This window comes from Gymnoscopelus microlampas, assembly GCF_963454915.1.
Source record: "Gymnoscopelus microlampas genome assembly, chromosome: 11".
Lineage (NCBI taxonomy): Eukaryota > Metazoa > Chordata > Actinopteri > Myctophiformes > Myctophidae > Gymnoscopelus > Gymnoscopelus microlampas.
In genome coordinates this window covers 51,488,272-51,514,296 of record NC_139948.1, presented here as the reverse complement: position 1 = coordinate 51,514,296, position 26,025 = coordinate 51,488,272, and the positions used below count along the sequence as shown (strand labels likewise).

At 40.5% G+C, this 26,025-nt stretch overlaps 1 protein-coding gene across 2 annotated transcripts; it reads left to right on the top strand.

Moving 5' to 3' along the window:
- The first annotated feature begins 397 nt into the window (after nucleotides 1-397).
- On the top strand, nucleotides 398-13,554 carry LOC311055597 (uncharacterized protein). 2 transcript variants are annotated; one of them, XM_084071850.1, is made up of 10 exons: nucleotides 398-535; nucleotides 1,059-1,146; nucleotides 2,817-2,874; nucleotides 3,118-3,141; nucleotides 3,998-4,153; nucleotides 5,982-6,325; nucleotides 7,928-8,110; nucleotides 8,733-9,009; nucleotides 9,638-9,796; nucleotides 9,920-13,554. In XM_084071850.1, exons 1-10 carry the CDS (start codon nucleotides 474-476, stop codon nucleotides 10,057-10,059), a joined length of 1,491 nt encoding a protein of 496 aa, XP_083927976.1. In that variant the 5' UTR covers nucleotides 398-473; the 3' UTR covers nucleotides 10,060-13,554. The 2 variants fall into 2 exon arrangements, with proteins under 2 accessions (XP_083927976.1, XP_083927975.1); XM_084071849.1 differs by having other exon boundaries at nucleotides 3,118-3,147.
- Nucleotides 13,555-26,025: the final 12,471 nt, after the last annotated feature.

Sequence of the window (26,025 nt, the reverse complement as noted above, 5' to 3'; positions counted from 1 at the left end):
GATAATAATACATTATAATAATAAAGAATGGTTCAGAAGCTGCGTTCACGTTCATTTTTCCATTGGAATGAATACTACTACTAATAATAATAATAATAATAATGAATCAGAAGCTGTGTTCACGTTCATTCTTCCATTGGAATGAATACTCATAATAATAATAATAATAATAATAATAATATTAATGGATCATAAGCTACGTGTTCACGTTCATTCTTCCATTGGAATGAAAACCTGCTTCTGGTCTCCTAAAAAGGCGTCCGCCCACTTCACGCAGATACAAGAAGTAAACAGGAGATAGTGAGTCCAAATATTTTGGTCTTGGGTATGTCTGTGACGTCGATGTACTACCGGGATTTGTCGGCACATCTGTAGAAGAAGAAACTCGACGCCCTGCCGTCATAGTATACACACATTTAAAACATCTCCAATGACTTGTTTTAAGTTAAAGATAAATACATAAACAATCCGCGATGGAAGAACCCAACAATGACTGGCGGAGCCCACTGTTTCGACAAAAAGTTGTTAGACAAATGTGAGACATGTTTTGTTTTACAATACAAACAACATGCGTTATTTCCGTAGATTTCTCTGCCTATTTTACAGTGGTAAACCTTAGTGAAACAATGGTTTGATAATTTGCACCTGTCCTTTGAGATAAAAACATGTAATATACTGTGTTAGCTAGCCTTGGATCAGGACTATCATGTATTGATTTTGACATTTGCACAGATACGAAAGTAAAAGACTCTATTAGCCTGCGAGCTAACATCGACCAATAAGTAAAAACATGGGGTCCTTATAGTACAATTATACTTAAAACTCGCTTTACAAATACATTTCATTACCGATTAATTATGCTAATTATCCAGAATCTCCATGCATTAATCAACATAAACAGCTATGTGTATCTGAACAGGGTTGTTGGAGTTATGCTAAAATTCTACACAAGTTCAATTGTATTGTGCGAAATACCACATTATGTTCACATCTGGCTGTATCTCTGAGAATGAGTGATTGATGGATGAGCCTAATAATCCTCCTCTGTCTCTTTCCAGTGACGAGGCGGTGAGGCAGGCTGGGACCCCATTCACTAAAACCAGCAATGACATGGAGAACCACAGCTATAGCAAAGCCAAATCAAGAGTGAGTACTATCTAGTATCTCCAGTAGTCAACTCAAACGATCTATGCAACATTCCCTATAAGAGTGTGCATCTACTTTAACAGTGTTAATGAATGAAAGGGATATGACACCTTTGAATTGGACTGCTGAGATGTACAAGTAAAGTATGCTAGCTCCATAAAGAACCTCTCACTCCGCTATACAGCTCCGAAATGAGGTTCTATGTCGTTCTCATCCAGGATCGGTCGAACGTCCCCCAAGCTCCGCTGTTTACCCTTTTGTATACATCATATTCCAAAACTAATGGTAGATTCCAAACCGCACGGATGTTTGAGGTTTGGTCCGGAGCATAATATTTTAGGTCGGAGAAGAAACTACCTGTTTAAATCGCTTAGTCAGCCTGTGGCCATGTTTCCCATTGTAGCCAAACCGGGAGCAGTACTGGCAGCGGACGTAGCTGGGTTTTCCGGGTTGAATGGGAAACATGTCCACAGGCTGACTAAATAAGCGATTTAAACGGGTAGTTTCGCTCCAGACCTAAAATATTATGCTCCGGACCAAACCTCAAACATCCGTGCGGTTTGGAATCTACCATTAGTTTTGGAATACGATGTATACAAAAGGGTAAACAGCGGAGCTTGGCGGACGTTCGACCGATCCTGGATGAGAACGACATAGAACCTCATCTCGGAGCTGTATAGCGGAGTGAGAGGTTCTTTATGAAGCTAAAAGTATGCCAGCCTTTAAAACCTGCCATCAATCATTCAACAATAAATCCTGGTAAGGGCAGACAATAAAAGGCATAATCGTAATATAATATGCCCGTTTCCAATATGGTTGCACGATTATGACTAAAATGATAATTATTTGAAACATATGGTTTTATAATATTTTCTTTATGTGATTGTTGCTCATTGTGTGTGTGTTATGTCTTTTGTCAAATAGTATGTCTTCTTTGTGATTTTATTGTTCCTCTGTGAGTCTGATGGGTTGTTGTTGAGAAATACAGTCAAGTAGGCTGGGCTAAAGTGCCATCTCCACCAAGAATAACTATAAAGATAACAATAACAACAGTAAAGCTGTTAAGCAAAGTGAGTCTAATCGACGAATGAAAACAATGAGGGGGGCTTAGGATAGAGCCCTGGGGGACCCGAGACCTGGCCTGGGTCATCAAAGTAAATAATGTAGGGTTTAAGTAAGTGACTGCCGGCTACTCATTTGTAGCCGGCTAAATGCCTAAATTGTAAATTGTCTTGAACACAGTGTTCCTCCAAATAGCGACCTATATTGCTCTGACAATTTTAACGTTAGTAACAGAAAAAATAAATATCACAAACTAATTCTGCTGCAAAGGGGGAAACCCCACACTTATGTTCCATAGTGTTAATTGGCCACAGTACAATAATGACACATGCAGAAACATAATATAATATAATTCATGAAAAGATACAAATACAGAAAATGTTTACTCACATTTGATAGGGTGGGCCTGGCAGTGGCTACACGCTAGAATAACACACTATAATACATATGTTGGGTAAAAAAAAACGTTTTCCGCAAATTGATTGGATAAACCTGTGATCAATATGGACTCATGGTGAAACACCTGGATCTCACAACTTAATATTTTTTATACTGATCATGTTATTGTTCTGTGTGTTCCCTGTTGTAAACGTTTTCCCTTCTTTCAGGAAGAATATTTGTCCCTGGTGGCCAGGTTGATAATCCACTTCAGAAACATCCGTGACCGTGAGTCAACCATCTGGCTTAATATGTGCTTGTTCTCTTTGTAAACCACTACATTTTGGTGTGATAGTCAGAGTGTTTGTAGACCAGGGATGAAAACATCCTTCCTTGTTGCAAACTGGGCTCCATCACATTTTATCATGAAGATGTGCAGTGGTTATTGTCATTTCCTGAGTAGTTTTAGGTACTAATTAGAAGTAGCTGGCATGGTAACTGAACCATAACAAACTGTATTCTATTTCACAGACAAGAAAGAACAAGGGCATCCAGGTACCGGTAATTAGCCATGGCCTTTCATTCATCTGTTCTTTTATTATTATTATCATTATTATTATTATTATTGTTGTTGTTGTGTTCTGTCTTCTACTAGAGAACTGCACTCAGTGTTGACAATCTCTTAAGGCCAGTCCACACCAATGCACCTCCTTGCAACTTCTTGCAACCATTATCCCCAAACGGCACCGGTAAAGCAAAGCAAAGTTTGTTGTTTACCCAGGGTGTCGGACTAAGCACAAAGCTTGTTTCCAGCCGGACCCTGCATGGAAGCCTTGCTCAAGGGCTATTCAGCGGTGATTCATGATTGATGTGATGAATTGGGGAATCGAACTAGGGACCTTCCGGTATCAAGGCCGCCCCTCTAACCACTAGGCCACCGCTGCCACGTCTGCAACTGGTCAGTCCAGATCGCTGCAATTTCCCGCAACTGGTTGCAAGTTGCGACCAGTGGCACAGCCAGAATGCTAGTATAGGCTGGGCATGCGTGCATGCGTCCCCAGCCCATGCACGCATGCGGAGCAGCCTGTGCGCGGGCGCCGAGCGTTTTTTTGGCAGATTTTGTTACTTTTTTTCCGGGTTTTTTTGTTACTTTATTTTGGTGTTAGGGTTAGGTTAGGGTTATGTTATTTTCTTATTTTTGCCTGATTTTACCGATCTATTATCAAAAGAAGAATCATAAAAAAATTATCGATTGGGTGGGCCAGCTTTCTATGTGGGTGGGTCACAGTCCACCCAGGCCCACCCATGGCTGCGCCCCTGTTTGCGACTAGTTGCATTGGTGTGGACTGGCCTTTACAGCTCTGTCATGTTCATGAGCTCTATAAGGTTATCTCTTGTGTGTCCTTTCTAGATGCCATGAATGCTTTGAAGAACCAGACAGGGGTAGGGGGGGCCCCCGGTGGCATCAGCGCGGAGCCTCGCCTCAACGTTGTCGTGATGGGCGGCATGGCCCCCATGCAGATAGGCCAGCATGCCATGGCCGGGGTGACTGGAAACCCACAAGCCAGTGAGTGTGTTTCCTCCAAAGTGTGGTGTTAGTTTGTCTGTCTGATTGTTTTTGCTGCTCTCTTCAGGTAAATTCCTTGGAACAACTACGAAAAAGTGATTCAATTCAGTCAATATTTGTTTATTGTAGGGTTGTTGTTACAATCCTCGACGGCAGGCTGCGCCTTGGCAGAATTTGATTTGAATTTGAGTTAACTCGTCCATGGCAGTCAATGAGTTAACTTTACTTGTAAACACAGTAGTACAGTAGCAGCACTCTTACTGTGTCCTTTAACATTAGGGCCATGACTAATAAAACTAGTCATAATTAAAGCAGCAAGCAGCGATGGCCGGGCCCTCCCACCTCTGTACACATTAGGGGCAAATATCAACCAATTAGAAGAACACGGAGCATAGCTAAACAACTCTACTGAAGCAGAGATCAGTTCAGTGAGGTGACTCATGACTCTGTATGACAAACTGTTCAAAAGTTATGACAAAAGATGAACAACAATGAAATATCGACCAATCAGAAAAGGGGGCGGCGCTAAGTAACACCAATTAAGAACAAGGACTCTAAACAGAGCCCAATGAGGCCACTTGCAAGTGGCTACGACAAGCAGGTCAAAAGTTATGTTATGGCAAAATATAGGAGTTTTCAAATATCGACCAATCAGAAAAGGGGTTTGAGCCAAGTTAAACCAATGAAAGACAAGGACTCTGATCTGATTCCAATGACACCACTCTCAAGTCTATATGGCAAACTGCTCAAAAGTTACATAGAAAAAAGGAAAAACTTGACCTTGTAGATCGGCTATTTTCACTTCCTGTTTGGCGGTGAAACAAGGAAATTTGACGCTATCACGCTGTTTTATGAAAACTCACGCTTTTGATAGCTTTTCATCGTTGAGGTCTCTTATGTACACTGAGCGAGTATGAGGTGATTCTGACCATCCTCCTAGGATGAGTTTGTTAAAGTATGACCCGTGAAAATGGCAAAAACATTACTCAAAAAAATCAAAATGGCTGACTTACTGCTGGATTTAGGTAAGTCGTGACATGATACAGGTGTGTACCAATTTTCATACATGTAGGTGAAACCATATTGTGGGGCTTCAATGTTGAAATTTAGTAAGTGGCGCTTACAAGTATCTCCCTTTCAATGACGAAAGATTAAATGTCTTCTTTGCTTGTCAGCTGTGCCTCATCCAGCGAACCGGGTAGGATGTGTAAATTACGTCAGACTTCGGTGCTCTATGACATCACCCTAGTCTGTATGGCAATCAGCTGAAAAGTTTGATCTGACAATCAAATTTAGTTTTACAATTGATTTTATTCAGCATAGTTTCATCTGCTCAACCTTAGCCTGGAAACCAGACAAATCTGCCATTGCAAAACAAATTGCCCTCGGCAGATTTGGTCTGGCACCGCTCAGTTGTGATTGAATTTCACTCCCTCCGAAGTAGTGAGGGACCAATCAGGGCCCAGTATGCAAATATGGGGCAGGTTTATCACCAGAGGCATTGTTTTTAATTCGCCCCCCGGAAATGCAGGTTCCACACAGAGATTCCAGACTAATATCTGCTCAGTGATATTAGTCTGACCATGCCAGGCTAGCTCAGCCTTGGGTTGAAACACTGATTGCAGATCGGTTTTATATATATCTTTGGTACATTGGATGCTATCGAATACATACATAACGGAGATTGTATAATTGTGTAAAAAGTGTGGTATCGAAAAAGTGTTTAAATATCGATACTTTTGACAACCGTAGTCAGTCCAGACCACTCTGCTTAGACACCCAATATCTCAACTGTAGGATGTCTTTCTCTCTCCTCCCTCCACATCAGTTCCTGGTTCCCTGCCTGACCTCACATCCATCCATGTTCCCATCCCGCATCAGTCCATGGTTCAGAAACAGCTTCAACCACAACACCACCACAACCAGCAGCAGCAGCAGCTTCAACCACAACACCACCACAACCAGCAGCAGCAGCAGCTTCAACCACAACACATCCACAACCAACAGCAGCAGCAGCTTCAACCACAACACCACCACAACCAACAGCATCAGCAGCTTCAACCACAACACCACCACAACCAACAGCATCAGCAGCTTCAACCACAACACCACCACAACCAACAGCATCAGCAGCTTCAACCACAACACCACCACAACCAGCAGCAGAACCAGGTATTAGTAACTAAGTATTATAACAGAAGCAGATGTTTTCAGAACTAAGGAGCGTATTACAGAAACTTGTGAAATATGTTTAGTAACCATAGTCATTTTGAGGCCCACCATATAACCTGTAATTTCAATTGAAACATGACTGCAATACTGATATTATCGATAGGACAGTAGGCTGACAGGAAATGGGGAGAGAGAGATGGGAAGTGACATGCGGACCCCTACGCTAGTGGTCCGGGCCAATACAGATTTGTTTTTACCAGGAATATTCAAACTGGTAGATGGTTGGGGTGTAAAGGATTAGTCACCACACCGGTTCCGGTAGGAGAGATAAAAGAGACTCTTTGTGTTCCCTACCGGAACCGCTGCCGGTCATCAAATTATTGGCTTAGAAATCCGACAAAAGAAAATATATATCCATGAATTCAAGTCTCCATGGGGTGACTAATCAATAGAAAAAAGGTACTTTTGGGGGTGAACTATCCCTTTAACGATGCAATGGTAAAATATGTAGACCCCTAGATTGTTCTAAATGTACCATGACCAATGACCGCCTCTCATTTGCAATAGCCTACCTCTCGTCTCACATGGACCTTCATTATGACAGTGCTGCGAGGTAAACAAACAAGCCATCAAATCTAAAATCAAAAGTTTTGAACGCTCCAGCCACACTACCCGCTATTTGGACATAAGGCATAGCGCATGAGGCGTTCCCACGGCTGTGTTGCTATCTTGCGCCACCAGCCTTATCCCTAAAACACCTGCGTTACCCCTTACATTATGCATAGGTGTGGTTTGGCCGTTACATTAATCAAACCAACCAGCGTGCCAGGTGCCATTTGCCTTTAAGAGCAGGCTGCGCTATGCATTATGCCCATATATCATACACTCTCTCCCTCTCTGCCCATGAAAGAGGCAATCTGACATTTACTTTTCAAGCTGGATCATTTGATTGCCTTGGAATACAATCATATTTAATACACAATTATCACTCACACATTGCTGGTTATAGAGACCTATGTCTGTATGCCTAGTGCCTACCAAAGAGTACATTCAGATGGCAGGCAAGAGTGTTTTTTCCTTTTTTTTGACTATGGGTTCCCAGATTGCACTCTCAGTGATAGTCAGGCATTAGCCGGTCCCAGTCGCCTGTTTCAGTATGTTGGGTTTCTGGTGTGACGCATCGGGATGGGAGAGTATTTTACTCTCATTTGCCCAGTGTGGACAGCAAATGTTATTTGGACAGCACACACAGAGAGAGAGAAAGATAGAGTGAGGCAGAGAGCGAATGTGTGCTGGCAAATTAATGTTACGGTTGATAAGATAACAGACATCCAAAATGTCAAACACTGCCAGAGCAATGTCGGCACCTCGAATGCTGTGCATCATGCTCATAAACTGAGCCAGTCACACTGAATGACTCAAGATGCGTGATGACAATGCTTTATAACACAATGTGGAAATTATGTCAGACACTACACTTAAAAAGGAAATATTATACTAAAATACTAAAATACTAAAAAATATGTATGGATACATACAGTATTTTTGTGTATTTGGGTGTGCATGTGAATGTTCATATTATTGTGTATGTGTATATTCAAGGCCGGACAGAATGGACAGGCTGAATTGGCTATTATTCGGCTCTTACTACAACAACTACTACAACTACAACCCCAGCAGCAGCAGCCTGGCATGGTTTCCCAGGCTCTGACCAACCTGAACGTCTCCATCAGCTCACTCAGTCAACAGCAACAACAAGCTCATCAGGCTGCTACTCAGGGGCAGGTAAGTCAAGTTAATTTAATGTATTTTACACTCTCACACACACACACACACACACGCACACACTCACACACACACTCACACACTCACACTCACACTCACACTCACACTCTCACACACACACACACACACACACACACACACACACACACACACACACACACACACACACACACACACACACGGCTTGTATGTGATTGTAGTCTTAGCCTCCTGACCTATTGGGCTGGCGAAGACAATAAACCATGGTCAAATGGAAATGAGAGTAGCTTAATGCTTTGGTGAGAGTACAAGTACACTCCAGCTTCAAGTTCATTGTCACATTTACAGTGAGTAAAAGAGTGGGTTAAAAAAAAAGTATATATATATATACTTATTTTTACTTATTTTGTTTTGCCTACAACTCCCACAAATTGCATTTAAAAATAGATAATCATAAGAGTATGGGGGTAAAAGGAAAATTATAATAATAGTAATAATAATATCCAATGGTCTTGTTTAAGAAGAAACACTGTACCTCATAGATGGTGTTATTAATATTGTTAAATGGTGTTTTGAATTACAGCTTTTTAGTAACGTATTCTATTCAAGTTTTCTTGACTTAACACATTTCTCTTGTCATAAGATGATGACGCCGACATCACTCCTCATCATTCTGGAGGATTTGGGAGAGGATGACTTTAAGAACTTCAAGCATAAGCTCCGTCATAGCGATGCACCCGCTGGTCTCCCGTCCATCCCCTGGAGCAGACTGGAAAACGCTGAGAGGAGAGATGTCACCGATACGATGATGCAGACATACGGCAGTGAGAATGCACTGAAGTTCACACTGGAGCTCTTGAAGAAGATCCACCGGAATGATCTGGTGGAGAGGTTTTCAAACACTGTGTCCAGATCCAAAGGTACAGTAAGACATAATGGGGGAGATTAAAATGGCAGTGCACATTATTGTCTTTTAAGTAAGGTTGGGAAAATAACTACAGTACAGCAGTAATGTAAATGCATATCGTGGGGTTGAGCTCATTAACCTATGTTATTATTAATATATTATTAGGTTGCTTTGATCAGGTTTTCTGGGTCCTCAAATCTGCCCGACACAGATACAAATTTTAGCATAAAGAGAAGAAAAATGTAAGAGGAAAAAATAAAGCTGTATTTTTCTTATTAACGAAACAAAAAATAAGCTTTCTTTATTTGTCAACATTTTGAACCGCATCTTCATATAATTGGTCCAAAAGACTGAGAGTGTATGCGTGCATGTGTGTTGGGTTGTTTTGACCGGGAACGCATCTGTGTAACCACTTTAACCATTATCTTATACTTTGGGCTATTCAAAAATAGCAGATCTACAAGCTCGCAGCGCGGCACTCGCCACGAGCTTGTATATCTGCTATAGCTATAACCAAGATAATGGTTAAAAACGGAAATCTTCTAAATAGTCGTCATGGTCCATGCTAGGTCCTTCCCTACTAAGATAATGATGTGATGTTACACAAACCATTTCACTGATTGATGTATTCATTGCAGCAGAGGTGTTAAGGTCGCCCAGGCCAAGGAAATCAAGGAGGAAGTCTTCTACCCATAGATTCTACTGCCTGGCTGAAAAACGACGGGAGAAAGTGCCCACACCAGCAGAAAGACTTGAACTGGAAAAGGCAGGCTTGGGAGAGCGAAGAATAACATTTCCAGGTGTCATATATAAATTATTTTGCAACTTTGGTATAAACCACTCGTTTATGTACATATAACAAGTCGATTTTGAACTACCGGTAGTCTATGGAATTCTTAGACATGTCACTGTTTTTCTTGCAGATAAATTCTGCACGGCTGCAGAGTTCAATAGAATATTATTCGACAAGTTCCCATGTTTGAAGGACTGTGGCGGCTACAGGCTTCTGCAATCAAGAGGTTCCGGTAGATCAAAAACACTTGTGATGAAGTTAGTTCTCTAAGCCACAAGGAGGTCGCTGGTGGGAATTCGTCCTTCCACCTGAGAGCTATACATTTATTGGCTGTTGCTAAGGCTATTTTTATAAGTCTTATGTTATTGTTTGTGCAGCCTGGCAGCAGCGAGGTGTCACCTAAAAGAATAAGCCTGGGTTCATGTGGAACGTTTGTTTGTACTATCCTGGACAGAGTCCCCAGAACTCCCTTCCAATATCTTGACAAATGAGTACAGGACCAGAACATGTGGACCAAAGAGCCCACTTCAACTTTACACCTTGGGCAATGTTGAGATCTGGCCTGATCTATTCTATGCATTCTCTCCGGGGTGAAGTAGACTCTATGAAGAAGGTTGAATTGCGTTAAAATATGCTTATTACTGAAAGAGACGTGCTGAACTTTCTCACATAGTTCAGCCCAATCCCTTCGATCGAAATAATAATCTAGGTCCGTTTCCCATTTATTCTTTACCATTAGCTCCTCCTTTTCTAAAAGGAGATTAACCCCAGTGTATATATGTGATACTAACCCTTTAATGGTATTCTTGTTGCACAATAGATTGTCTAGAGGTAAAGTTTGAATGGTTTGAAGGTTTCCCCCTTGTTCTATTGAAATATAGTGTCTAACTTGTATGAATTTAAAAAAGTGTCTATTATCAAGGTCATATTTAGTTTTAAGGTCCTCAAAGGATGCCAGAACACCCTCCTTGTACATGTCGCCAAAAGTTTTGATACCCTTCCTGAACCATATTTGAGTGATTCCATCTCTTAAAGCACTTGGCAACAGGGGGTTGGCATGAAAGGGGGTGTGGTCGTAGATTGGTTGGATGTTGCCAGTCTTTTTACGCACTTCAAGCCATAGTTTATAAGTATGTTTTATATAGGGGTTCCCCGTTAGTGACTGTAGCTGTTTGAAAGAAAATACGTATGGGACCGAAGCAAGAGATATGGAGTCTAGGTCATGTTGTTCCATTTGTATCCAGGAGGGAGACTCTTGCAGGTCTGACTGCCAGGACCAAACTGCTCGTGATTGGGCTGCCCAATAATATGATTGAAAGTTCGGGAGCTTTAAACCCCCCTCACAGGGTTGGCCCTGAAGTACTCTCAATTTTATTCTAGGTGGTTTTTTCTTCCAAATAAATCTAGAGATACACGAATTCAGGTGTTTGAAGTAAATCTTTGGTACACCTATGGGTAACATTTGGAATAAGTAAAGCAATCTGGGAAGTACGCTCATCTTAATGCAGTTGATTCGACCTATTAAAGATAGTGGAAGGTCCATCCACCTATTTAACTCATCCTCTATTTTTCTTAACAGTGGAGAATAGTTTAAAGAGAACACTTTGGTACTATTATTAGGTATCTGGAGACCCAGGTAAGTTAACTCAGAGTTCCATTGAAAAGGAATAATATTAGTTGGGATGTTCTTCCCCTCTGTGTTCAGTGGCATCACCACACTCTTTGTGAGATTGACCTTATATCCTGAAACTGCTCCATATTCAGACAGTGTTTCTAATAGTGCAGGAACTGAAGTCACAGGATCTGTAAGATAAAGTAAGACATCGTCCGCATATAAGGAAATTTTATGATTGGCCCCTCCTATTTGCAATCCTTTAATTAAAGGGTGAGATCTAATTGCCACCGCTAGTGGTTCTATAACTAGCGCGAACAGTAGGGGGGAAAGTCCACACCCCTGTCTGGTCGAGCGCGATAAGAGTATCTGAGGAGAGATGTCGTTATTTGTTTGGATTTGGGCCATTGGATGCCTATATAATAAATTCACCAATTTACAGTAAATAGGGCCAAAATTCATCCTTTTCATAACTTCAAAGAGGAAAGGCCACTCCACACGGTCAAAAGCTTTTTCCGCGTCCAGTGACACGCAAATAGTCGGGGAGTCATATGCTTCAGAAGCATGTAGAATGTTGAAAAGCCTTCTTACGTTATCATATGAAGAACGATTTGGAATAAACCCTGTTTGGTCCAGGTGAATTAAGTCAGGGACATGCTTTTCTAATCTTGTTGCTAATATTTTAGAGAGTATTTTATAATCTGTGGATAGAATTGAGATCGGTCTGTATGAACTACATAGTTTAAGGTCTTTTCCTGATTTAGGTAGTACTGTTATTAGTGCCAATTCTAATGATTCTGGTAATTTACCTATCTCCAAAGCGTGAGTGTACATTGAAAGCAGGGGGTTAATTAGTTTAGGTAAAAATGCCTTAAAAAACTCAACAGGGAAGCCATCTAGACCAGGGGACTTCCCTGGAGTCATTTTAAAGATGGCCGTTATTATTTCGTTTGCTGTTATACCTCCTTCTAAACTCTCCTTAGAAATTTCGTTTAGCTTATTTAGGTCATATTTGTCAAAAAAAGAGTTTTATTTTTTCTGGAAATTTACCCTGTGATGTGTAGAGTTCTTCATAGTAGTTTTTAAAAGTATTATTTATTTCTTTTGGGTTAGTAATAATATTAGGACCTGATTTCAATATGTGTATCTCTCTACTCGCTTCCTCTCTGCGGATCTGCCATGCTAGGAGTTTTCCAGTCTTATCACCCTGTTCATAGAATCTATGATTTATCCTCCTTATGGCGTTTTCTGTTTTCTGAGTGGTTATTGTATTATATTCTAATTGTTTTCTTCTAAGTTTTAGCTGAGTTTCACTGTTTTGAGATATTAGATATTCAGTTTCCAATTGTTTAATTTCTCTTTCTAAGTTTTCTATTTTAGACCTATACTTTTTGCGTTTGTTTGAGGTATAGGATATTATTTGGCCTCTGGTGTAGGCTTTTAGCGCTTGCCAAATGGCTTCCGGAGTGGCCGTATTGGTATTTGTTTCCAAAAAAATATCTAAGTGGTTATTAATAAATGTGATAAATTCGGCATCTTGGAGCAAGTAGGAGCTGAATCGCCACCTTTTAGGGGAGCCAGTAGACTCTATGGCTGGGATCTTCACCATTAACCCTGAGTGGTCAGATATTGTTGAAGATATACTTCATGCATCCCGAGTGAAAGAATTATGTATAATCTTAGGCAAAAACCAGAGGACTTTGAGGGAATCTGGCGTAAACTAATTGACTTCACTGAGGCAAATGATGTGGAAGACTGAGTCTAATGTGGTGGATGTTTACAGCCCGGCTGTACTTAGGCCTTGAAGCTGAAGTTTAAGAAGAGAGAGAGGGGGGGGGGACTTTTTATTTTTATTTTTTATCATTATTATTTTTTATTTATTTTTTACGTTTTATTTTCTATTTTATACTTTTCCTGTACTCTGACCATTTTTATTATCATTTAAATATCACTACTCATCTATTACCTTTCAAACATTATTTTCTGATGTGTGTTCAATTTTCACTTTATTTCTATTCTTGTCGGTTGGATAAATATGTGTAGGTGTATATGGATATATGTATGAGTGTACATGTACGTGGGTGTATATATATATATATATGTCTGCTTTTTTTTTTTTTTTTTTGTTCGCTTTCCTTTGCTTCTATCGTTTGTCTTGTATTTTGTTAAGTGTTGTACTGACATTAACCAGTAGTAGGGGTGGGGGGTGGTGGGGGGGAGGGTGAAAATGTAAAAAAAATGACACGTTAAAAGGATGTTTTCTCCCCAGGGGAGTACACCAAAAGAACGATGTGAAGAAATGATATGATATGATGAGCTGATGTTGATCCCCTGTCTAACATGTTGAATATTCCAAATAAACACAATGGTTAAAAAAAAAAACACTTGTGATAATAGATTACCCCAGCGAAGGGTACACCCCCCTGCATTTATGCATGGGGATCATCTATGTGAAGCCCCTACAAAGGGATATTAATTTAAAGGTAAATAAATTACTTTTAACTACTTGTGATGTATTATATTAACAGACGTACTTGGTGGTGTGTGAGTTAACCTGTATTACGAGAAGACGCCTCTTATGTCGTGGCAAGATGTTTTGGAAATTGCTGCATGCTTTGCTAGTAGCACTAAGTACTTACAATGACAATGAAATCCACTGGTTCAAGTAGAGGCTGTCAAATGTTTCTTTTAATCAGACTGTCTGAAAATTGGACTATTCATAATCAAAATTAAGTTAGCAAACACAATTGAATTTGTGTTAACATGTCTAATTTAACGCATTTACTCTTAAAAGAAAGGCAAAAACAAACTTAAGCGAGTGTAAAATGTGTGTGTGTGTGTGTGTGTGTGTGTGTGTGTGTGTGCCTGCCTGCCTTTCTGATTGCAGAAACTCAGGGAGGAAAAAACAGCAAGTCTGGTGTCATGCATGTATTGTGCCCAGAAGTTCAGTAATGCTGACATCCAAGATCATCTTGATGTCTGTGAAATGTAAGTAACCATCTGATCGCTTCCTGGTGATTCCTGCTTAACTGAGAGTTCCTGGCGCACAGAGATAGACAGGAACGCCCACAAATGCCACATCCGGTTTTAACGTGAGGGAAAACGGAATGATCTGTTACATTAAGTCACATTGTATATGATTGTTTGTATCACTTTCAGAGCGATTTTATGGACGATAGAAACATTGACAGCCAAGAAAGATCCATCAGAAGGACATCTGGAACGCAATCGTTCAGTCGCCCTCTGAAAGTTTACTTAAGATTAAGATGTATGAGACAATTATGAATGGATTGCCAAAAATTGCCAATCTTTGAGCTCACAACGTGTCGTAACGCAACGCGTTGTGACTGTGAGCTAGATTGGCAATTTTTGGTTTATGTTGCCCCCAGAATATGGAAGCTGGGGTTCAAGTGGTTTATAATCAGAGTAAGATTATTCTTATATTTTATTGCATGCGTCAAGTTTCAGCACAAGCACCATTAAGATCGGAGATCTGCTTCCCTCTCTCCATCTCCTGCTCCGTCTGAATACCAAAACGCTCGCTCAAAACACAGTCGCCCCGTAGCAAGTCCGGTGGTATTCACCTGGTATTCCTAAACTTAACCTCAGTAAACTATGCCTAACCCTAACCTTATTCCTAAACGTAACCTCAGTAAACTATGCCTAAACCTAACCTTATTCCTAAACGTAACCTCAGTAAAACTATGCCTAACCCTAACCTTATTCCTAAACGTAACCTCAGTAAACTATGCCTAAACCTAACCTTATTCCTAAACGTAACCTCAGTAAAACTATGCCTAAACCTAACCTTATTCCTAAATGAAACCTCAGTAAAACTATGCCTAACCGGGAACACATCTGTATCATTAAAAAAATTCTTTGGCTTTTCAAAAAATAGCAGATCTACAAGCTCATAGCGCGGCACCGAGTGCCGCACTATGAGCTTGTAGATCTGCTATTTATTTTTGAAATTGTAGAATTGTTTTGCAAATATTTAAAAAAAAAATGTTTTAAATTAATATATATATACATGTGTGTATATATATATATATATATATATATATATATATATATATATATATATATATTAGAGGTGGGCATAGATTAATTTTTTTAATCTAGATTAATCTATCTGCAATCCTGGAGTTAATCTAGATTAATCTAGATTAAAATGGCTCATTTGAAGTCTGCCGAAGGCATTCAAAATATGTGTGTTCTAGGGATGCACCGATGGGATTTTGGCCGATATGATATATTGCTGTTATGACCGATAACCGATATAACCGATGTCGATATGATCGATAAAAAAAAACTGTTTTATCCAGTCTGAAAAACATGTGTAAACACTGCATTTGAAAAAGCAATCCCTGTTTATTCCAAATGATTTTATATTATCATCTGGATAATCCCCAGAGCAAAAAACATATGTGTCAACTGCAAAAAGTACCAGTGACAGCAGCTTAGAAAGAAACTTGGCAAATATCATTGATATTGAATAATTGAATAAAAAGTTTGGGCCCCAATACTGACCCCTGGGAGACGCCCAAATGATTTGAGCTGTATTTGCCCAGCTTCACAAACTGTTGACGTCTGTCCAAATAACTTGTTTTAATCCAGTCTACTGCAATGCCTCTAATACCAATTTTCTCCAGTTTGTTTATTAATATGGTGTGATAGATAGTGTCAAAAGCTTTTTTGGGGTAAATTAATATTCCAATTGCAACTGTGATTCTTTCAATGGATTCCATCAATGCCTGAGATGTTGATCTGTTAGTTCTAAAACCATATTGACTCTCTGAGAGTAGGCTACATTACATTTTTCCAAAAAAGAATCTAGTCTGCTATTGAAAAGTTTCTCCAGTAGGCCTATCATTGAAAATTGTGAACAATTGGTTCCATTTGGACACTGAATTTACAGACCCATAAGGGTCCATTTGGTTTGTACACTCCGAGTTACAGACCCATATAAGGACCCACTTTTAGAACCACTGTCCTACACTGTGTGTGTGTGTGTGTGTGTGTGTGTGTGTGTGTGTGTGTGTGTGCGTGTGCACCCGCACGCTTAATAGCATACATGTGTTTGTTGTTGTTAGCATGTAGCACTCATTAGCATGCTCACGCAACAAGTATTACCAAACAGCGCCCAACTACTGCTATGTTTGTTCATCAACACGGTAGCGGAGGCTCTGCTTTTGTCCAATAACCACTTTAATAAGCTGCGCTGGGCTTACAGACCTGAAGCAAATGAATTAACGAGTGGAGCAACACGCTCCTCCTCTCTCTGTCTGAGTGAAATGAATGAGAGGCAGTGCGCACGTCTGACCATGTGAAACCCGACACCTATCCCCCCCCCACACACACACACACACACACACACACACACACACACACACACACACGCATTGCAGTCACACACACACACACACGCATTGCAGTCACACACAGACACACAGAGTAATTCGCCCAGCTACATCAGCTAATGTTTTGGCTCCCACACCCAATTTTGAGAATAGATTAACGGCGGTAATTTTTTTTATCGCACGATAAGAGTCCGCGTTAACTTAGCCCGTTAACGGCGTTAACGGCCCGGCCTTAATATATATATATATATATATATATATATATATATATATATATATATATATATATATATATATATATATATATATGTATATATATACATGTATATATATATATATATATATGTATATATATATATATATATATATATATATATATATATATATATATATATATATATATATATATACAGAGGTTATAGTTACAAATGTTCGCTTTAAAAAATAATATATATATATTAAAAGTTTTGCACACATTTTCACAATTTATTTAAAAAAATAGCCAAATAAATAAATCTAAAATTACACAGATGCTTTCCCGGTCTTAATGGGTTAATACATTTTTTTCATCAAATGATAATTCGATTATTCTAACCCATCCCTAATTTTAAGATGTATTATTCTATGTATTGTGTTTATTTGACAACAGACTGATGACGGACAGTTTATGGCATAATGATGCTGTATCTGTATTGTTGATGCTGCTGTTTGATTTTAAATGGGTGCACTAAACGAAATGCCGTTGTATGTTCCATACAGTGACAATAAAAATCATACCTATCTTATCTTATCTTATCTTAACAGGGGCCATCAACCATCTAAGGAAGACATTTCCATTGCTTCATCCTCATCCTCTGCCACTGGCTGTCCATCCACTGAGCTTTGTTCTGAAGGTGCCTTCATCTTAGCAGTGTCATATAGCAATAAGAGCCAATCCATTGATTTGGGGGGTTTGTAATCCATACAAAAATCTAATACGTTTCAGTCTCTGATACACTAGACTGAGAGAACGAGAGCAATCCATGGTCTCGAAGGGCGGATCCAAACCCAGGCGCCCGGAGCAGCCGCGTCCTCCGATTGCTTCACCAATCTATGTCCCCGCCTCCCCCCCCCCCAGTCTGTGCACGGAGCTGGCTGACGTCACCAAATTTAGAGCGACGCCCCTCTGCACTCTGGTTGGTTAGGAGTTAACAAGGTCCTAAGACCATCGTTCCTGCACCGTTCGCCCAGACGTTTTTCTTTTGAAACAAAAAAAAAAGGCTGGGTTTCCGAGGCTACTGATACACTGACACACTGATAAATATGAGAGACACGTCAACAGGTTTTGACACGTCCAATTGACACCTATTATATAAATATATTACATTCCAGGCAGGGTGAAGTATTGGTCATTTATTAGGAAGATTCCAGCAGAGCAACACCATACAGATCATAAGAAACAGGCCTAGTGGTCTGCTCCTGCAGCCCCTCCCAAGCACAGGCCAGGTCATCTGGGACACCCTTTATACACAAAGATGTTCTCCCCTAAATGTAGATAAATATAAACAGGCTACACTAAGTAACAGTACCATAGAGCTGACTGGTTAAATTAGCAGTGACCATGTATAGTATCACAGGACAAATGATATGCTGACACAGAGCATATGTGGAAATAGACCTTTGTATCAGCTGCAGTGGCGGAACAACTCAAAGCCGGGCCGAGCCGGGCCGGCTTGCAGATCATGGCACAGTGATCAGGCTCCCCCTGCGCGCGCGCAGGTTTTGGGCGGATTCGGTCACTTTTTGGGGGGCTTTTTGTCAGTTTTTTGTCACATTATTTCGGTTTTAGGGTTAGGGTAGGGTTAGGTTAGGGTTATGTTGTTTAATTCCTATTTTTCAATATTATTTTAATGATGATAATGCTTTAAATGAGAGCCGGAGAGGCGGAGCACGTCCATGCGATCTGACGGCCCGGGCCCCCCAGGGTCGCGGGCCCGTAGGCGGCCTGGCCTCCCTGGCCTCCCTGGACGCGCCGCCACTGATCAGTTGTTGAATGACAGGAACAGAAGCTGTGAAAAGAACCCTGCTGTGTGGCTACCATTCTAAGGCCCAAATATAGATAGATACATAAATGATGTAGAACACGTTGGCGTTCTAAAATATCCATTACACACCTCAAGTGTGGCAGCAGACATTGCAAACTATATAATAATGATAATAATAATAATAATAATCTTTATTTATAGAGCACCTTTCAGACATAAATGCAGTTCAAAGTGCTTTACATTCAGGTAAAAAAAAAAAACTATGGGTAAGTTTTATAATGTGCGCACCTACCCTTGAATTATGTCAGGGCCTTCAGATGTCCATTAATACAAAAAAAGTTAAACATAAATATATAAAACGTTTTCTAGGGACTAAACCATAAAAATATGAATATAGACGCTGTCGGGCACAAACCTCAGATCTCCTTATTTGAAAATGTTTTTTTTCCATCACGTAATGCCATACAGTGAAAATAGCAGATCTACTATCTCACAACTTGCAGATCATGAGCTTGTAGATCTGCTATTTTAACTATTTCTGAACATTTTCTGAAAGGTCACTGCTTTGGACCTAATTTTCCACCTGACATCTATGATATTGTACATGCAACCGTGATGACGTGCACTGTGGAATTACATGACTTGCATCACAATGGGAACATCTTCTATTACAAGAACAACAAAAAAGAAAACAAAAAATATATACACTTTGAGAGTGCCTATGTTCATTTATAATATGAGGGTACTTGGCCAAATGTTTCATAAGAATCTGACGAAGCAGACGTATTTGTATGTGTAATGTTCCCACAGAGTGGAAGGTAGAGCGTGACTTGCGGTCTGCAGTGAAGATGTTCCGGACCTTCATCTTACAGAATGCCAATGACAAGCCTACTCTTCTGGTGACATTAGACCTGAAAAGCGGTGAGACCGATCGAGAGAGAGTGATGCTTTGTTTCTACAAGCAGCCCAATATTGACTGGACACGTCCATTTGAAGCACAACTGAAGGGTATGTAAAGTTATTTAATACGCATCGGTTACATACAGCAGTGTTTATTTAAGTGTTTTGTGATTTAAAGGTGTCATCCGTGGTTTATGTTGTAGAAAACAAAGGGGCGGGGGGGATGATTCTCCTGACAAACGATATCCGAGGTATAAGCTTGACAAACTCTCAAAACAGTGCAACTGGTCAACGAGTTTAGGCCAATACACGCTCCTTCCGAGTTCCGACGTCTGAAAAACAATGCCGTTTGGGACTGGTTTTCCAAACTATTTCGGACAGTTGGGAGTTCTGGCGGGCCTGGAGTTCTGAGAAATAATTCTGAGACCGCCCATCAGAAGTTCTGAATGACATCAGTTTGTAGTTATCACCTCCCTTTACGAAAACTTTGGAAGGAGCATGTATTGTGCTTTTACTAATACATTGCAAGAGTATTGGTTGGGCAAATATATAGTCATATGACAGCTGTAAATGTTGTGTTTTGATAGATTGCAAGATTGCTGGTTGTGCATGGAACAGCTGTTAGCCTTAACAGGCATCTGTTATGGTTCTCGAGGTTTCTGAAAGTGGGGTCCGGAGACCCCCAGGGGTCCTTCAGAGTGTTCCAGGGGGTCCCCAGCTAAATGATTCAATATAGCATAAAAATCAGTTCAACCACTCTAACCCTATATACATAATGTATTTGAAAATAGCCTACAAGCTCATGGCGCATTGCAATGCGTTGTGTGGTTGTATATTGGCAGTGTTGTGCCTGAACGCGTTCAATGAACGATCGTTCATGAACTCGTTCATATTTTGGGCGAACGTGAACTGAACGTACTGTATATCCGCTAGATGAACGTTATTGTGAACGCGTTCATTCTGGCGTTTGTGAACGGCGTTCTCTTACAGTTTAACTTCGTTCAAGAGTGTCCCAAATTTCCATGGTTACATCAGTTTGTCATGTTGTATTTCATCCTATTCTGTGTTTCCGAGGCGTCTTGAACGCACCATCAGCCAAAAAAAAAGAAAACAATTCCTCTGCGCACAGTGCGCAGCGCGGAGTGAACTCAGTCTACGTGCTGACTACAGACAGTATATGCAGCTCCGTGGTTACAGATAGCCCCTCAGGTTAAAAATGCAAGAGAAGCAACGCTGTTAGCTTTATAAAATAAATGTCTGTTTACAAGTTGTTGTGTCGCTGCGTCCGTGTGCGCTGCTCCGCGGCAGCACCGCGACCTCAGAGTATACATCTACGTATGATAACAGTATGATAAGGTTGGCAAGGAATATCACTTCAAACACTAGCCATGCTTTGTATGGAGAATATAGGTTGCTGCCTTCAGGAAGGAGATACAATGTTCCTACATACAATAAGGTCAAACTGAAGAGGTCCTTTGTCCATCAGACGACATTGAGGCTTAATCAGGAGTTATAAGCCAGGGGTAGGCTGAGTGGTGGACATTGCTCTTGTCTTTGCATGTCTTTATGTATGTATTTTGTTGTTTTCTTGTGTCATGTCAAATGTGTGTACTGTTACAGTATATGTTGCATACATGGCTGTTTTTGTGTCGCAAGACAAATTTCAGTGCAAACTGACAAAGTTTTATCGTATCGTATCGTCACTGTGGTATGCTGAGTGATAATGACCCACAGCTGTTTGTTCTTCTAGCGTCTCCGACGCAAGATCATTTTGTAATTAAAGAAAGCTTCTGCGCTGTATTAGCTACACACACACACACACACACACACACACACACACACACACACACACACACACACACACACACACACACATATGGACAACAACAACGTTGCTGGGGCCGGGAGTAGGCCTACTGCTTGGGTTTAAAACAAAGTCTTTTTCACAACTTTTCGCCTTTGATGCCTTTTCTTTCTCTCGCTGCTGCTGCTGTTCTCTCTGGGATAAAGCCTAATTTACACTTCGCAGCACGACGGTGTCCCGTGCCTAAAATAGCAGATATACAATCTCACAACGCGTCGTGGATGCAACTCATTGTGAGCTTTTAGGTCTGCTATTAAAACATTATGGCTACAAATGGCATAATCCTGGATTATATTCATATAATATAATAACAGGCCTGGGTATTGAACGTTTTTCAAGTCAAGGAGACTCTTATTAATGATGTATATATATATATATATATATATATATATATATATATATATATATATATATATATATATATATATATATATATATATATATATATATATATTGAAAAAAAAAAGAACGAAAAAGAACTGATACTTTAGTTTAAAATTTTGAATTATGAACTGAACTTTGAACTAGTTCCTATTTTAAGTGAACTTTCCCAACACTGTATATTGGCTATTTTCAAAAGATCTACAGTATTTCTTGACATGAAACCATTTGGGATCCACTGCTCTAGGGACATCTGTAAGAACACATTACCACTTAAATTACATTTTTAATATTCCTAGGAATCATTGCAGGTTTGTTGATGCATTTTCTTTTGTTTTTTTCTTTTCTTCCCCCACCCCCTTAAAAACAGGAGATTGTGCAATGGGGGATGGTGTTAAACGCTTCTTCTTTTCAGTGCTGTTGGACAAGCTCCATGCTGGACTACATCTGGATCTTGGCAAGTCACTTAAATTCTCAGAATGGCATTTTTGGGGATAACAGCAAGTCTGATTAACAATTTGACGTTTTATTGAACCACTATGTTGCCACGGTATTGAATACAACAATTCATGATGACTATGTATTATGTATGAACACTGAAGATGGCGCTGTTCTTGGCTTTATACCTCCTCAGACAAATGTGGAGGGAAATCATTGTTTTTCACTGGGGAACCGGACCATCAGGTTCCCTCAACGTCAAGAGCTCTGCTTGATGGTGACCTCTTCAGGGTAGTGGGACGAATCATCGGCCATTCCTTCATCAACGGGGGTCCACTGCTGACAGGTCTCAGTCAGTGCTTCTTCCCTCTTCTCACCGGCTCCAAAGATGACACCCCGATCCCGGAGTTAAAGGACTGCCCTGACACTGATGTTGTGGACATGGTCTCTCTTGTAAGTGTGAACAAAGAATTTATTTAATACATGTTTGGAAAACACGGAAGGTCTTCTGCCCATATAGGCCTATATGAGTACGCAATAAGCACATCAGTCAGTTGTGAAATGTGGGTCTAATACTGCTTTTCCTGCCATGCTTATATGATTTGAACTGGGACTTTTATGAATAATTGAGTGCAGTAATAACCTTTTGTAACATTAATAATAGTTTCCCTATCTGTCTAAATCAATTCAATGCTACCTTAGTAAATATAAGTACCAATATGAGCATTACTGAGTGATTTAAACTTTTGACCTGTAGTGTATTAATATAACTGTCATGTTTTCATATAATGTTAGCTTGAAAGCCAGACTGCCCTCACAGCCACTGAAACGGAGCAAGTCAACAACTTGGCCATCAGCTGGGACATGAATACACTTACTGCGACTAACAGGCGATTGCTGGCAGGACAAATCCTCTATCATGCGGTATGTTGGTGAATATTAAACGTAACTTTTGTAAGACGTGCATGTTTGTTTCATAGGTTGCAGTATGCAGCGAAATACTAGCTATTTCTGTTGGCATTTTACTTTTTAAAAGGTGATCGGCCGCCGTGAGAAGCAGATTGCACAAATAAGAAAGGGGCTGAAGGATACAGGCGTGCTACGGATGCTGAAAGAACGGCCCGAATTAGCAGCTGTGCTATTCCCTAGATGTGCTGAGCTAGTGCTGGAACCAGGGGTATTGTACAGTCATTTGTAATGTTATTATTTTATATTGGAAATGCTTTCAGAAAAAAACATTCATTATGTTCTTTCCATTTGTCTAGATACAGAATGACTTAATTACTAACCAGTCATTTATAGTATTTATATTGAATGCTTATAAATGTTGGTCTACTCTAAAAATGTTGGTGTTTGATACACAATGTGTATGTCAGATGATTCTTCAAAGAATACATTGGCCAGAACCAGACAGTGATGAAGAAGACAAAACTGAGTCCTGTCAGGCTACATCATTCTTGCAGCAATACATTGAGACAGGTGAGAAATTCAGTTGATGTCAAAATGTACAATTTACCATTTGGGCATTTAGCAGGCACAGAATTAGAGTAAGCAGAGTAGTAGTGCAAAGAGAACAATGTAGTGTTTCAAAGATACCAGGATACCGCAATGCCATTTCACTAAAACAGACTTAAGACATCCAGGATTTAAGAAAAAGACAGTTTGATCAAGTCTAGTCAGTTCATCCTGGCTTATGGTGTTTAATGTACTGTCGGCCAAGCCAGGTTGAGGAGGTGCGACTTGGTCAAGTCAGGCTAAATTAAGTCAGATGAATGAACATTCACGGCTTCCTTCAAAGGAACATTAGGTCGAGCACAGATTTCTTCAGCATCCCATGAGTTTGATCACAGATTTACTGAAATGGAAAAGACACGCTTACAGAAATAAAGCATGTAAAAACAAAACACAAGGCACCAGGAGTTAAGCCTGGCTCTTAGACTGGTCTGGAGTAGCCTGGTAAACCCTCCCTCCGGAAATCTCATTTTCATTTGATGTCAGGAAGGAGTCTGGCATGATCGCCCATTCTGCAATATTGGCTGCGGGCTGGAGTTGGGCGGGAGTAATACCGTTGACTGACAACCCCTTCAGCCAATGATCGTTTTTCCCCTTCAGCCAATTGCAGTGGATTTTTACGACCTCCGTCACTAATATGACGCAGCGGGACTTTTGAGACGGCCCAGCCCAAAATAGGTTGCCTTATGCGGATACATGCGTGTCACAGCCCGCCCCTCCCGGTTCTCTGAATTTATATTTTTAAATAGGCTCTGTCATGATTAATTGACCACATATATGAAGTTAAACAACTAAATTCTATCCAAACGATATCTTAATAGTAAATTCCGTGCCTCAAAAAAGAAGTTTGAGACCGTTTTAAAAACAAAAGTAAGAAGTGAAGGCACTCGCAGAACAACAATGGCTGCCGTTCGTCTTTTTTCGGCGTCACTCAGGCTGCACTCGGCTTCATTCGGGCTCACTCGAACTCGCCACCTGATTGGCCAACGTAAGCTGTCAATCACAGAACGATGAGCGACGACGCTGATAGGCGCGGTTAGGTCCTGATTTCGCTGGAAACTCCCCAATATTGCAGAATGGGCGTTCATGCCAGACTCCTTCCTGACATCAAATGAAAATGAGATTTCCGGAGGGAGGGTTTACCAGGCTAGGTCTGGAGCAGGCTAGCTGCACAAAATAAATCGCTTTCATGAAACCTAGTCATGGATAAGGAAGAGTGTCCATGTAAGTTTACATACACGTGTAAAAAGGACGTTGCTATTTTAATTACATCTCCTCTTTGTCGGTTATGGGCAGGATATTATTTCATTTTTGTATCTGTTTAATCACAACTGGAAATGGAATGTGAAAGGAATACATACTGCAAAGGCACAGCTAATGAGTGTTTTCATCTTCCTTAGCCCCCTCCTCACAGCTTAGCGAGTTGGTTCAGTTTTGGACCGGATGGAGAGTCCTGCCCGAACGTTTGCATGTTGAAGTACAGTCACACCTGATATACCCAATGGCCTCAACCTGCCTCATCAACTTGAAAATTCCTTCAAGATATAGGACCTTCTCCGATTTCAAGGACAACATTAGGGCAGCTGTCAAGTCCACCAAGTTTGGCTTCGGACAGATTTAAGACTGGCCAAACCAGGGGTTGACCAGGAGTGCCAGTCTGTCTAAAGCAGTGGTTCTCAAACTTTTTCAGGTCAAGGACCCCCATATTTAAATGTATTAGCCCGCGGACCCCCATTTGAAAAGATAAGCCAGGGACCCCCATAAGAGAAGATTTTTTAAGGCTCTAGCAGTGATTCTCAACCATTTTAATTTCAAAGACCCCCAGTTTGACATGCAATAGGGGCTACGGACCCCCATTTAATGGCATTTATATCTCTGGAACCCCAATTTATATTGTAAAATAAATGTTAATTTAACTCTGAGAGTGTACAAATGTACACTCATTTGTACACTCAGAGTTACAGACCCATAAGGGTCCATTTGGTTCCTAATCCTAACTATCTATCATTTAGCTGGGGACCGAACTCCCTCAAGGACCCCTGGGGGTCCCCGGACCCCACTTTGAGAACCAATGGTCTAGAGTGCTGTATTTCATTGTATTCATTGTTTTCCTTGACTGATCGGTATGCAGACAGGAGAGAGATC